We start from the raw sequence: 12,133 nt of genomic DNA, 5'->3' as shown, positions 1-12,133 counted from the left end.
ATCTAAGTCTAAGGCTAGTGTTGCACCCTTTTCGAAGGAAGTTCACTGGAAAATCCGACGGTACAGTCGGTCGCTCCAGCGTCCTCGTGGATATCGTGTGGCACTGTAGGCAACTTCGTGCTCCAGCAGCTGGTAGTCCTCGCGTATGCTAGCCGTTTCAGGGCCCCAGCTTTTGGTTGGTCGGAAAGCCGCTAGTACTCGATTCTGGCAGCCTTTCTCCTCCTGTGTTACTATCGCGTAGAGTGCCCACAGTGGCAGCTGCAACACGGCAAACGCGTACAACATCCAGCCAGAAACTGTGAAACCAGAGAGCGATAAGTCGTTCGTTTGATTGCGATGCCGGAGTAGCGACGTGAATTGGAAACTTACAATTGTATTCCTCTGGTACGTTCGGCGCTTTGTGGCTAACGAAAGCGACCAGCAGTATGATCGCGACAAGCAGCGGTCCCACGTAGCCCCAGCATAGACGCCAAAACAGTCCCGTTTCACGACCGAGCATAAAACGAATATCCCGACAGACGCGATCTACACCGTAGACCCAAGCGAACGTTAGGATCTCAAACAGTGCCAGCGTCAACGTGACGTACTTGGCACCGTACGTATCGAGAACGTCGAGCAGATCGAGTCCTCCCGGCGTCAGATAGACGACACTGACGCAGCTCATGACCGAACTGAGCCCGATAACGATTTTCCAATTTGGGATCGATGGACAGCGGTCTCCGATTGCGGTGATAACACTGGTGATCGCCCCCAGATTACTGCCGATGCCGACGATGAAGAACATGAGGAAGAACATCACGGAGAAAAGTTGCGGATAGTACTCGAACTTCGCGATTGCGTCCGGGTAGGCCATGAACGTGAGTCCGGGTCCTTCACGGACGAGATCCTGGATGCTGGGACGGTGCGTTACGTGAGCCAAATTACCGAGCACACCGAACACGATGCAACCGACGATGATCGAGGTGAACGTATCGAGCCACGAAATGATCATTGCGTCTCTTGTGGGGGATGATGAAAAGGATACACAAAATGCTTTAACCATCAAAGACGAATTCCTGAAACCTCCTACCTGTAAACATTGTTGGAAAAGTTGTTGAAGGACGAGTAGGCGATGATACCACCGAAGCAGATCGAAAGGGAGAAGAAACACTGCGTTACCGCCTCCATCCACACTTTGGCCGTGAAGAGACTCTCCCAGTTCGGTGTCAGGAAGAAGCGGATACCCTCCAGTGAACCCTCGAGGCTTAGCGCGTGTCCGAGCAGAATGAAGATGATGACGTACGGGAAGATGGCCAGAAAGTAGGATGCTTTGCCGGTGCTGCGGACGCCCTTGATGAGGATTACTATCAGCATCGACCAGCATACGATCAGGCAGGCAACCAGCTCCATATTCGGCCACCCCAAACCCTCGTCCAGCGAGACACGACGCATGATCGTATTGCTGTGTAATGATGTGACAGCTATAAGAATAAGGCTGTAAGGAGCTTCGTGCGTTTGGATCTTACGTGAAGAACAGCTCTGCCGACACGTTCTGTCTAACGCCGGAGTTTACTATCGACGACTCGTTCAGATGTCCGTGCTGACTCGAATTGATACACCGGCTCCAAGAGTGGTCGCACTTGCTCCACGGCAACTCGGAGCTAAACGATAGCAGCAGATAGCGTAGCGTGATGGCAAGGATCGGCGTGTAGTAGGATATGGCCACAAGCATTGCCACCGTCTGGCCAACGCCAATGCCACGCATTGCCGGAGCCAGATCGTAAATTTTTACGCATCCTCGACTGCTGAACTGTCCCATAGCCATCTCGAGGTAGTACAGTGGCCGTCCGATGACGAACAGGACGATCAGGTACGGCACCAGAAACGCACCACCTCCATTGTCGAGGGCCGTGTAGGGGAATTTCCAGATGTTACCGAACCCGACGGAGTAGGCGATGCAGGAAAGCGTGAACTCGATATCGCTGGTCCACTTCGCGCGTGCAGGTGTCGTTGGGGCTGCGATGGCCAAGCTTACGAAATTCGTGCGCTGGCGAGAAAGGGGAGCAAAGCTTTCATTAAAAAAATATTATGGAAATTAGAACGAAATTACAAAAAAAAGGTGGGTGCATGACTCAAAGCTAGTTTTAACTGTACAAAGAATTACCACCCAGTGCAACAACCCTTGCTACATGGGATTATATTCTTGGAAATGACATTCCTGGGAATCAACCACATAATCAATAGCTGTAGAATGTGTTCTTGGAGGTTTGAATTTAAATTATGACTCGATGGCCTGGCCTATTTGAACTTGGCATTTACGACGCATCAAGTGATGCAACCAAGCAGGCTATTGCGGTATGGTCACCCGTAGTTAATAATAACTGTTAGTTGTTCATAGTGCGACCATCGTTAGGAGATGTTAAAGAAATGCATTAAACGCCCCACTAGCAATTTAAATAAACATAAATAGTGAAATATTCTTTTGATCAATTTTTAAAATGAACGAATGAAGATGCCGTTCTTATAATCAGCTCTTTCAAGGGTTTTAATTTGCTGGATTTCTGGAATCCTAAGCCACTGTTTCACCATTATCATCGCCATCGTTTTATCAATATAATACACTAAAGTTGTTTTTGCACGCATTCCGTTGATTATTTAATATTTGCCGAGTGACAGCCGCGTTATTAAATATGCAAATTGCTTCATTAAACATCGGCATTCCCGGTGACACATACTTACGGACGTCATAGACCATACAAGATAAGTTAAAAGAGATTTTTGTTGAAGCACAGCATGACTCTCGCCACATGGAATCGTAAAACTATCTTTTATATTAGACTCATGAACTTGTTTTCCCAGATTCACTTTCTTCTTGCTTCAACACATTAGTTTCTTTGCGTATTTACCCTTTAGATGGGGACTATGGGTTTAACGTATTCATAATTGTAGGCAATAAATCAAAAGCCTTGCTTTCCGCCTTTATCTTTATAGATGTTATCCATTCTAACTTTCTAACGGCACACCCCCACGATTCGATTGCTCTCGTTAGATTGCACTCTCGAGATCGGCCGGCGTTTTCCCTTTGGCTGTCTCGAGCAACCACCCAGCCCATCATGGTATCAATTGCAACAACTGCATGCCGGTCCGCATGTTACCAGGCGGTACGTTGGGGTTTGCGGTTTGTTGCTTGGCCAAAACAATGAATGTCAATGTATGGCAATAAAATGTGAAGAATCGACACACAAACACACCGCTCATCGGTGTCTATTGTCGTCGGCAACCGCTTCGAAGGAAGCATACCACCCTCGTTGGCGCTGAGTATTATCGAATATGTGGACGACAGTGTAGATCGTGTTCGTGGTTTCATGTTCCCGGTAACGAACACTCGAGCGTTCACCACGTTAGCAACAAGACCGAGTAATTCGAGTCTCCGATTCGGCGAATCCCGTGGTTGGTCTGACCTATTTTCTTGCTATCAAAACATATCCTCTTCAAAGAGCAGTAATCCGCGCGATGATCGTCCGAGGTAGCAGCAGCAGCAGCATGTAAGTCCTACTTGATTTCGAATATTGGTGGGCCGGGATAATTATAGCTCGTTGAATTCGTTTCAACTCTCGATGCCAGATTTAGCAGAGTTTTCGGGGCCGGTCGGTGTGTCCCTTTTGTCACCCTGTAGGCGGCGTGGATCATAAAATTCAACGCGGCTAGTAGAACAAAAATACACACACACACACATGTTTTAAAAACATGGCCAGAGTCTGGTTACAGAATAGTAATGCATGACTAACTCATGCCAGACATTTCATCTACCACGTGCGGCCTAAGTAAACGTAAGGATGTTATTGTTGATGTAGGTGTTCTAAGGTACTTCATTCCCTAAACCTCTCTGAACCACTCAGGCGTATGTCTTGCATTGGTCGTCAACACTGCAAAATGATCGATCGAATCCGGGCCGGGCTTGGCCGATGGCCAACGACGCCAACGGATCTTTAATCTGGATTGAGTTGAAGGTGGAAAATCGTGCAAACGTTTGGGGTTTTGGATTTTTTTTTCTTTCTCTGGAAAATTCTTCAACTCGATGGACGAGCATTGCGGTCGAGTCGCTTCGCTCGGCCAGATACTCGGTTGATAGATAGCGCGTCAACGCCAACGTACGGTTAATCCCGAGGCGATCGTTTTCGGTGGATCCATCCTTGCTCGATCTCACTGCTGGGGACACTGCTTGCAGCCAAAATCAGGCCAATTGCGACGCGAATAGACGACGCAATTGGCTTTTGCACGGACACAAAACCACAACTTTGATCCCACGGATCGAAGGTGAATGTTCGCACAGCAACTGTCTAGGGCACTAGGACACGGGATGTCCACCTCGAGCTCGAGGACATCCGCACCAGAAGAACGGTTCACTGATACTGGCCTGATCCGGGTCGATCACTTTCCACAACCTGAAAACAAGGAACGTTTCGTCCGTTGGTACGGGATTGGCATGCGCAGAACAATCGCAGAGAAAACCATTTTCGCTACATTGTTGCAAACGCTACAAACAGTACGGGGCAAGATTTTCCTCGCTGCGCTGAGCAGCGTCCTATTCCTAGACTCGATGGGATTGAGACAATGTGACTACAGTATTGCCTTCAATATCATATCACGTCAAAAGCTTTAAAAACAATATGAAAATACAATATGGTTTTAATTTAATTTAATAAAGATGTTTATGAGTGAGTTTAGTAGGAAAATGTGTACCTACTAGTAAAATATGTGCAAAATATCACTGTGCTTTCTCGTACAAAAAAAGTTCTTTGCACTAAGTAATGTTGCTTATTGTACTAACCAGTTAGTTGGATTGATCGTCTTGTTCCTTACAATTTGTCGATTCCTAAGTAGGAATAAACAACTACTTATTTTAGCTGAACTGTAACTCTTTTATTATCATACTGTTTGTTAGTTTGCTGTCTGTCGATTTGTTTCACTTGACAATTAAATTTTATTTGCTTATTATGAATGCGATTTTTTAAATTGGTAAAACTTCATTACACCTTCACCCATCTGATACCAATTGATTTATTCTTCTTACCAAAGAAAAGTTGACAATACCTATTGAATCTTCTTCACCTTAATATTCTCAGTTAAATGTTAAATTTTTAGCGTCAGTTGATATGCGGTTTTTATCTGTTCCCTACTGTTAAGCAGTTTACTCGGTCAACGAAAGAGAAAGGCTGCGGTGATATCCATCTAATGAGGAATGCGCTAATCGCCCCCCTTCTCCCTCCCTCTCCCATTCATTCTCGCACCCACGAGCTCAGCTCAGCTGATTTACTGTTTATAAACAAAAGTCGCATCTGCCTAGTGTCCTCTATCGCGGATTCTCTTTTCGACTGACGTACACAAAGGCAACCGCACCCACTGGGCGAGCGGGTTGATGCGATATTCTGTCTGCATGATGCACACGGGAGCTCGCATCGCAAATCGCACTGAACCCATTCATTGGCTATAGCGTAGCAAGCGCCAACGGTGCCAAGTGTGGAAGTGTGCAAAGCAACAACACGTCAATAACCCTCGTTTCCGTGGCAACGCAACGAAGTGACAACACAATCATCAACCACCCAAACATACACACAACCAGCGTGAACCTCATGCTGTGATAGTTCGTCGCATCATCATACTATCACGAGATGCGCGTCTGAAGCGAGGTGCATATGCTGATAGTGGACGCCGAGTCCTCGATTCGCTGTGTGTGTATGTGCATTGGTGGGGTTGGGTGTGAGAGATTGCTGAATGAAACCGACCACTAGTAGCGCACGCGCGCCTCGTGCTACTACTGGTGGCAATCGGTTCGCATCGCGCCGGAGTCGACTGCGAGAGCTGACGGTCACGGTCATGGGCGCGAAGTGGCGTTTACACTTGTGACAGCTGCTGGTTGGTAAAGGGGAGGAGGTATGAAGGGGGCGTAGTACTACTCGACGCACACTAGCATATCCAGACAGTCAGACGGGTACGGGAGAGGGCGTTGGTACCGAGGAGTATTTTGCATTTTCTCGCAGTAGAGAGCGTGCCAATGTTATGTCATCGAGAGAGCGATGCGCTGGGAGGGTTGTTTGATGACAACGCATACCAACGGCTACAGTACGCGGACGAAGATTATCTCCTTTTACTCAATTTTGGCAGTTTACTATTTCGATCAAATTTATTTCATTGATTTGGCATTGGATCGATTTGTGTTTTTTTTTTTCATTTCACTTTTATCTGTTTCTAAATATATTTTTCAAAATAGATTTTGATGCTTCAGAATATCGCTTCTTCATTATCTTATCAACCCTTATTGTGTTTTGTTGCGGTGTATAATTTTAATTCGCACATCATTGTCCTTCAAACTTTTTGCGTGTTTTATGTTTGCGCTTTGTTTCGTATCGCTTACCACTTTTTCTGCCCTTTTGTAATTCTTAAATTAACGATCACGATTTTAAAATTAAATTCTGTCGACAAAATTGGACTTTCTGAACCGAATATAAACCAGAACCAATCACAGTTTTCTCCATCCTTGGATGCATATATAAACCTGAAAATTATTACCGTTTTCGAATGACAAATTTTTTTACACTTTGTTGATTGTACGATGACATACGAAAGCTCTTGCAGAAATGTGCCAGTCAATTTTAGGTAGCCCCAATTTGATAGCAACCAGAACTATAGTAAGAGACGAGAATGATTTTTATTCGAAAAAGCAATTTTAATGACCTTATACATATACAGTCAAAATGGCACAAAACGGTGGTTGGTGTGGATAAACTTCTTTTGCATACTGTACGATCGTAACTCGGTGTGCGTCACGCGCGTGCATCACGGCGTGCGTCAAGCAACGGTGGCGTCATTTCCGGAATGAACTATCTATTTTGGATCAAACTGCGGTTCCGCATATATTTGCATTAGGGCTAGCATGCAAACCGAAGCATAACGTCCCACCTTCGCTGGCTGGACCGGGCTGCAGCTTTTATTGAAAGTAAATATTTGCTTTGCATTTCCCATTCTGCCGGGATCTAGCTGAATAACTTTTGGCGCATTTTGTGCAGTAACGTATTGTCACTGGAGCCAGCTAACCGTTGGCGGTACTGTTCGATCCATTCGCTGTAGTTCGCTCGCTTCTGGTCATCCTCCGGGCCCCAGTCGGCCATCGGACGGAAGGCCGCACGTACACTTTCGCGCCACGTCGGTCCTTTGCGCTTGAGGATGGCGTAGATGGCCCAACCGGGGAGCTGCAGTGCCGAGAATGCAAACAGACACCATCCTAGGGCTGAAATGGGAAAGGGAGGATTGAGATGAACGATTCGTGGTTCCTCAGGAAACCCGGCGGTCACTTTATTACTTACCATTGTATCCAGTTGGCACTTTTTTGACTTCGAAGTCGATGAAGCTGATGATTAGGATGATGATTATCAGCACGGGCGTTACGATGCCCCAACAAATGCGCCAAAACAGTCCCGTCTTGATGCCGAGCATGAACTCGATGTCCTTGCACACCCGATTGACACCGTAGATCCAGGCGAACGTAGCCAGCTCGAATCCGGCCAACGTGAGTGTGGCAAGAGTCGCTCCAAAATAATCGAACAAGTCCAGCACAATCAATCCGCCCTACAAGAGACATCGGTTTTGTATTAAAAGAAGCTCAACCCAGCTCCATCCGTAGGGTCACACTTACCGGTGTCAGATAGACGAGACCAACGCAGAAACCGACCACGGCCACACCGATCACTATCTTCCAGCGCACAATCCTTGGCTGCTGGTCGTGGATCGCCGTAATGACGGAGGTGACGATACCGATCAGTGTGCCGATGCCGAGCAGGAACAGCATAAAGAAGAAGAGCACCGAGAAGAACTGCGGCATGTGCGTGAATTTGGCCAGCACGTCCGGGTAGGTCTTGAAGGTAAGCGCGAAACCTCCCTTGACCACCTTCGAGATGTCGGACTGGCCGGTCACGTGGGCCAAGTGTCCGATCACACCGAACACGACGCACCCCGCCACCAGTGAGGTAGCTGTATCCAACGAGGTGATAATAACGGCGTGCCTGTAGACAGAAATAGGGAGAAAAGTTAGATCAGGATTTCCAGGATAGTCGGTGCTAGGCCAACAGTGACGATCTGAGAGTGTGCTTACTGGTAAATGTTGTTGGAGAAATTGTTGAACGAGGAGTACGCGATCAGCCCACCGAAGCAGATGGTGAGCGAGAAGAAGCACTGGGTAACGGCCGCGTACCAGACCTTAATGTCCAGCAGCTTGTCCCACTGCGGCATGAAGAAGAAGCTGATACCATTCCAGGCCCCTTCCAAGGTGACCGATCGAACCAGCAGTATCGCTATGATAATGTACGGGAAGATGGCCAGGAAATAGGACACTTTGCCAGAGCTTTTGATTCCTGGAGGTGTGAGATCGAAAAAAAATTAGCTTTTGTTCTATCGCTGTTGTTTGTGATGGTCAATGGCATGGAAAGTACTATTTTAAATTGAATTCAAAAAAGTTTTTTGCGAAAAAAGATGGCGAATAATATTTACCAGTTACATTTTACATAAAACAAAAAAAGATAATATTTTAATTAACTCCTACACTATCGTTTAATTGATATGGATTTTAATCAACTTTTTGAAATTTCATGTCAATCATGTTTAATCAAACAAATTTAACATTTAACATTTAAAACAAAATACCATCTCTAAATATTACATGCAAAATGCAAATAATGAACAAACGAAGTTGTGCTTTGAATGTTTTCATCAAAATGTCCTGCTCAAAAAGGATGTAGTCTTTTTGAAAATCTTCTTATATGCTTTCAAACATTCTCGCTTTTTCCAGGTGTCCCATCACCGGCGTACTACATCGCATGGAGCTACTTAATCCATCTAAGCATCACGTACGCGATTCCATGCGAGATGATTCACCACTCCCTGCATGACATACCTTTAATGAGAACGCCCACAATACACAGCCAAGAAACGATCAGACACAGCACCAGCTTCCAGTCGGGATAACCTAACCCACCATCCAATGAGTCGTAGGAGTGCATCACCGTTTTGCTGCGGAAAGCGAAATGGATGGTATCAGCATATGTGTGTCACACGAATTCGCCGGTTATTCCCCAACGCAGCAACGCAATCACTTACTCAAAGTACAGCTCCGCGGACGCTTTCCGTAGCGTGCCGTTGTCTCCCGCGCTCGTGAGGTTGCCGGTGCGCCACGAATCGATGCAGTCGGTCCAGCTGGGATCACACCGGGCCCACGGTAGCTCGGCACTGAACGAAACGATCAGATACCGCAGTGTAATGGCCAACACCGCCGTGTAGTACGTGATTACGGTGAAGATGGCAATCGTTTGACCAACGCCGATACCACGCATGGCCGGCGCTAGGTCGTACACCTTCACGCAGCCACGGTTTGAGAATTGTCCCAGGACCATCTCGAGATAGTAGATCGGTCGTCCGATCACGAACAGTACGATCAGGTAGGGGATGACGAATGCACCACCGCCATTTACGTAGGCCGTATGCGGGAAACGCCAAACGTTACCGAATCCAACCGAGAGCGCCACGCAGGACATCAGGAACTCGAGGTTGCGGCCCCATTTTTCGCGCAGTGGTTTTGCTTGCGTCGGTGTTCCGTTCTGTTCCAACTTTACCGGATCCTGCGGCTGGAAGATGTGAAATCCATTAAAATCATTCACTCGTGGTAGTTTTTTGTCGCATATTTGTCTTTTCTACAGTTGAAAGGACAGCGTTGAATCCTCGCCCATACAAACAGTTGCAAAGTTGTTTTTGGGTTGGACCAGCAGCTTCATGAATTGAACGGGTGGCTGTCGCATGTCGCCGTTATCTCCAGTCGATTGTTTAGAATTCTAATTGATTGATTGTGTCCCCTGGTATAGTGTTACACTTGCTGTTTGAACCCATCCTTTTGCATCGGGAAAATCCCACGTCAACGCAACATTTCTCTTAACCGTACGTCACAACATTCGGCGACAATAATGCTCCACGGTGTAACTCACGAAAGGAAACCGCTCCATTCACCGTGTAGTGAGGACAAACACTTGTCATCGACAATGACATGCCGCCTGTCGCATGTCGATTCAAACGACGCAAATCAATACCCTTTGGCGCCCGGCACACTTGTGGCGTACTTCCACACTGCCTCTCTGCGACGAAGGGATAGCGTCCCTTTCTTCAATTGTGCCAATTTGTGCCAGGCGCATCACTTTTGCCGGCTCGCACGCCCACGCCAGACGGCATTCGAGCCGCACGTGCCGGCAGACGCGGATTCGCGGATTTTCTCGTCACAACACTCCGGAACACTTCGGTACGGTACGGTGGAAAATGGAAATAGAATTGGCCAACGTTTTTCCGTGGAATTACGATTCCGATGGGCTTCCGTTTGGGGGTGATTTTAACTCGTTCATTTGAATGTTCCTCCTTCTTTCTCGTTATTTTGAGTTTATTCGTAATATTTTAAAGTAACTGTTTGATTGATTGGTAAATTGATAAGATTGACTGTCTCAAACTCCTATTGATGAATCTAAAAGGAGTGGCATAAAGGGTCGAGGATTATAATCACATTTCTATTGCTCAGTAATATTTATAAGAGTTGATAAAATTCCAATAGAAAGATAATAATAAAAGAACCTAACAGAACAACAAGATATACGAATTGTAAGATAGATGGATTACTCATTGCAATTGGCTAGAACTGGTAAAAACCAAAACCAAAACGAAAAACTAATCAATTTGATTAAAAAAAAAAACAAATAATAACTGAAAGAAGTATTGCAAATCGTAAGAAAAACTTAAAAACCAAACATTTCATGTGAAACATCCAAACAATCGATTCACACAAATTCGAAAGGAACAGCAAACACGACGCCTAACGCTGACTACATGACCTTCACCACACGCTTTTTGGGATGAAGATTCGTTTTCAACAATTTGCCTTATGTTCAACTCAGTCTTACATAACTCGCTCGCTGTCTGCGTTTATATACTTTGGAGAGAAACAAAGACCGAGATTGAGAGACACAGAGCGTGGCACATTTGTTTGGGGCGCATCATTATGTTGGATTGCGTGCCAGTGAGCCGGCATCATGAAAACAAAAACCCAACAGCTGCCGCAGGTGTTTGTGTTCGCGCGCGCGAGAGCCGCAGAAGCGAAGGCCCCATCGCCCCTGGCCGGCAAAATCCATTTTGAGTCACAAACCAGTTTGGCGGGAAGTACACGCTCGGTTGATCGGCCTGGCGCGCACGTGAAGCCGTGGATCGTGCGAGTTGATCGTGCAGATCGACCAGAGTTGGCTCTTCGTGGTTGAAGTGGCTTTCCAAAATACGTTACATACCCGAATAGTTTGCAGCACTGTACCGTGGCCGGCCTCATCCGCAACGTAGCTTTGGTTTTCCATCACGCTAGATCGGAGCTTTTCCTTCGGAAAAAGTGTTTCTTTCTTTCAACCACGCACAATACCCACCGGCCACTGTTTTTGGTCACAACTTTCACGTACACCGCAATGCGGAGAGGCTTTTATCTCGGGTCTCGACTGTGGGCTCGATTTATTGGCCACCACTAAACGACACCAGCAACGTGCAACCAACAGACCAAACACCGAACTTTCACGACACCGAACCGCGCGGTGGGCACTCGGCGGATGGCGAATTGGATGCGTCCGTTCACTTCGATCCCCGATCGTTGACTAAGGTTGGTGTGAGCTGTTCATGCCCACGATCCATGTCCAGCTGTCTACGCTAGCGATCTCCCCACTCCTTGGTGTTTGCTCAAGCTTGCCTGGCTGCTAGACAGCGTCGAGTATTACTACTCGTAGTATCGTTGCCAGCGCATAACTGGCTTCTACTAGTTATACGGTCAATTTCTGTCCCCCGTTCGGATAGTACTCTTCGTGGCGCACCGAGAGTACACTAGCATTTGGGGGGTGCCAACACTTGTGCCAGTCATTTCGGGTGCCGCGCGCACGCATACACCAACCGATGGTAGATCGTACGCAAGAGCATTGCCTACCTGGAGGGTGGTTTGAAAAGCATTTGGGTTAGAATTAAGATAGCATATTTGATCCTATTCCAAGTTAAATTAATATGGAGGCTGTAATTGACATTATTTTTAAAAATGACGAACAGT

General features: G+C 46.6%; 2 protein-coding genes across 3 annotated transcripts; both read right to left on the bottom strand.

Annotated features, from left to right (window-relative positions):
* Positions 1 to 19: 19 nt before the first annotated feature.
* Positions 20 to 4,375, bottom strand: LOC125953961 (sodium-dependent nutrient amino acid transporter 1-like). 2 transcript variants are annotated; one of them, XM_049683859.1, is made up of 5 exons: positions 4,135 to 4,375; positions 1,506 to 2,026; positions 1,070 to 1,441; positions 370 to 998; positions 20 to 296 (listed from the first exon to the last, which is right to left on the bottom strand). In XM_049683859.1, the coding sequence occupies exons 1-5, from the start codon at positions 4,168 to 4,170 to the stop codon at positions 43 to 45; spliced, it is 1,812 nt and encodes a 603-aa protein (XP_049539816.1). In that variant the 5' UTR covers positions 4,171 to 4,375; the 3' UTR covers positions 20 to 42. The 2 variants fall into 2 exon arrangements, with proteins under 2 accessions (XP_049539816.1, XP_049539817.1); XM_049683860.1 differs by lacking the exon at positions 4,135 to 4,375 and adding an exon at positions 2,719 to 3,483.
* A 1,935-nt stretch (positions 4,376 to 6,310) lies between these two features.
* LOC125953960 (sodium-dependent nutrient amino acid transporter 1-like) lies at positions 6,311 to 11,789 on the bottom strand. Its single transcript, XM_049683858.1, has 7 exons — positions 11,343 to 11,789; positions 9,130 to 9,653; positions 8,927 to 9,042; positions 8,129 to 8,387; positions 7,673 to 8,039; positions 7,344 to 7,605; positions 6,311 to 7,267 (listed from the first exon to the last, which is right to left on the bottom strand). Exons 1-7 carry the CDS (start codon positions 11,403 to 11,405, stop codon positions 7,014 to 7,016), a joined length of 1,845 nt encoding a protein of 614 aa, XP_049539815.1. The 5' UTR covers positions 11,406 to 11,789; the 3' UTR covers positions 6,311 to 7,013.
* Between the last annotated feature and the right edge of the window lie 344 nt (positions 11,790 to 12,133).

The sequence above is a fragment of the Anopheles darlingi genome, chromosome 3, assembly GCF_943734745.1.
Source record: "Anopheles darlingi chromosome 3, idAnoDarlMG_H_01, whole genome shotgun sequence".
Classification (NCBI taxonomy): Eukaryota; Metazoa; Arthropoda; class Insecta; order Diptera; family Culicidae; genus Anopheles; species Anopheles darlingi.
This window is presented reverse-complemented; position numbering and strand designations above follow the sequence as displayed.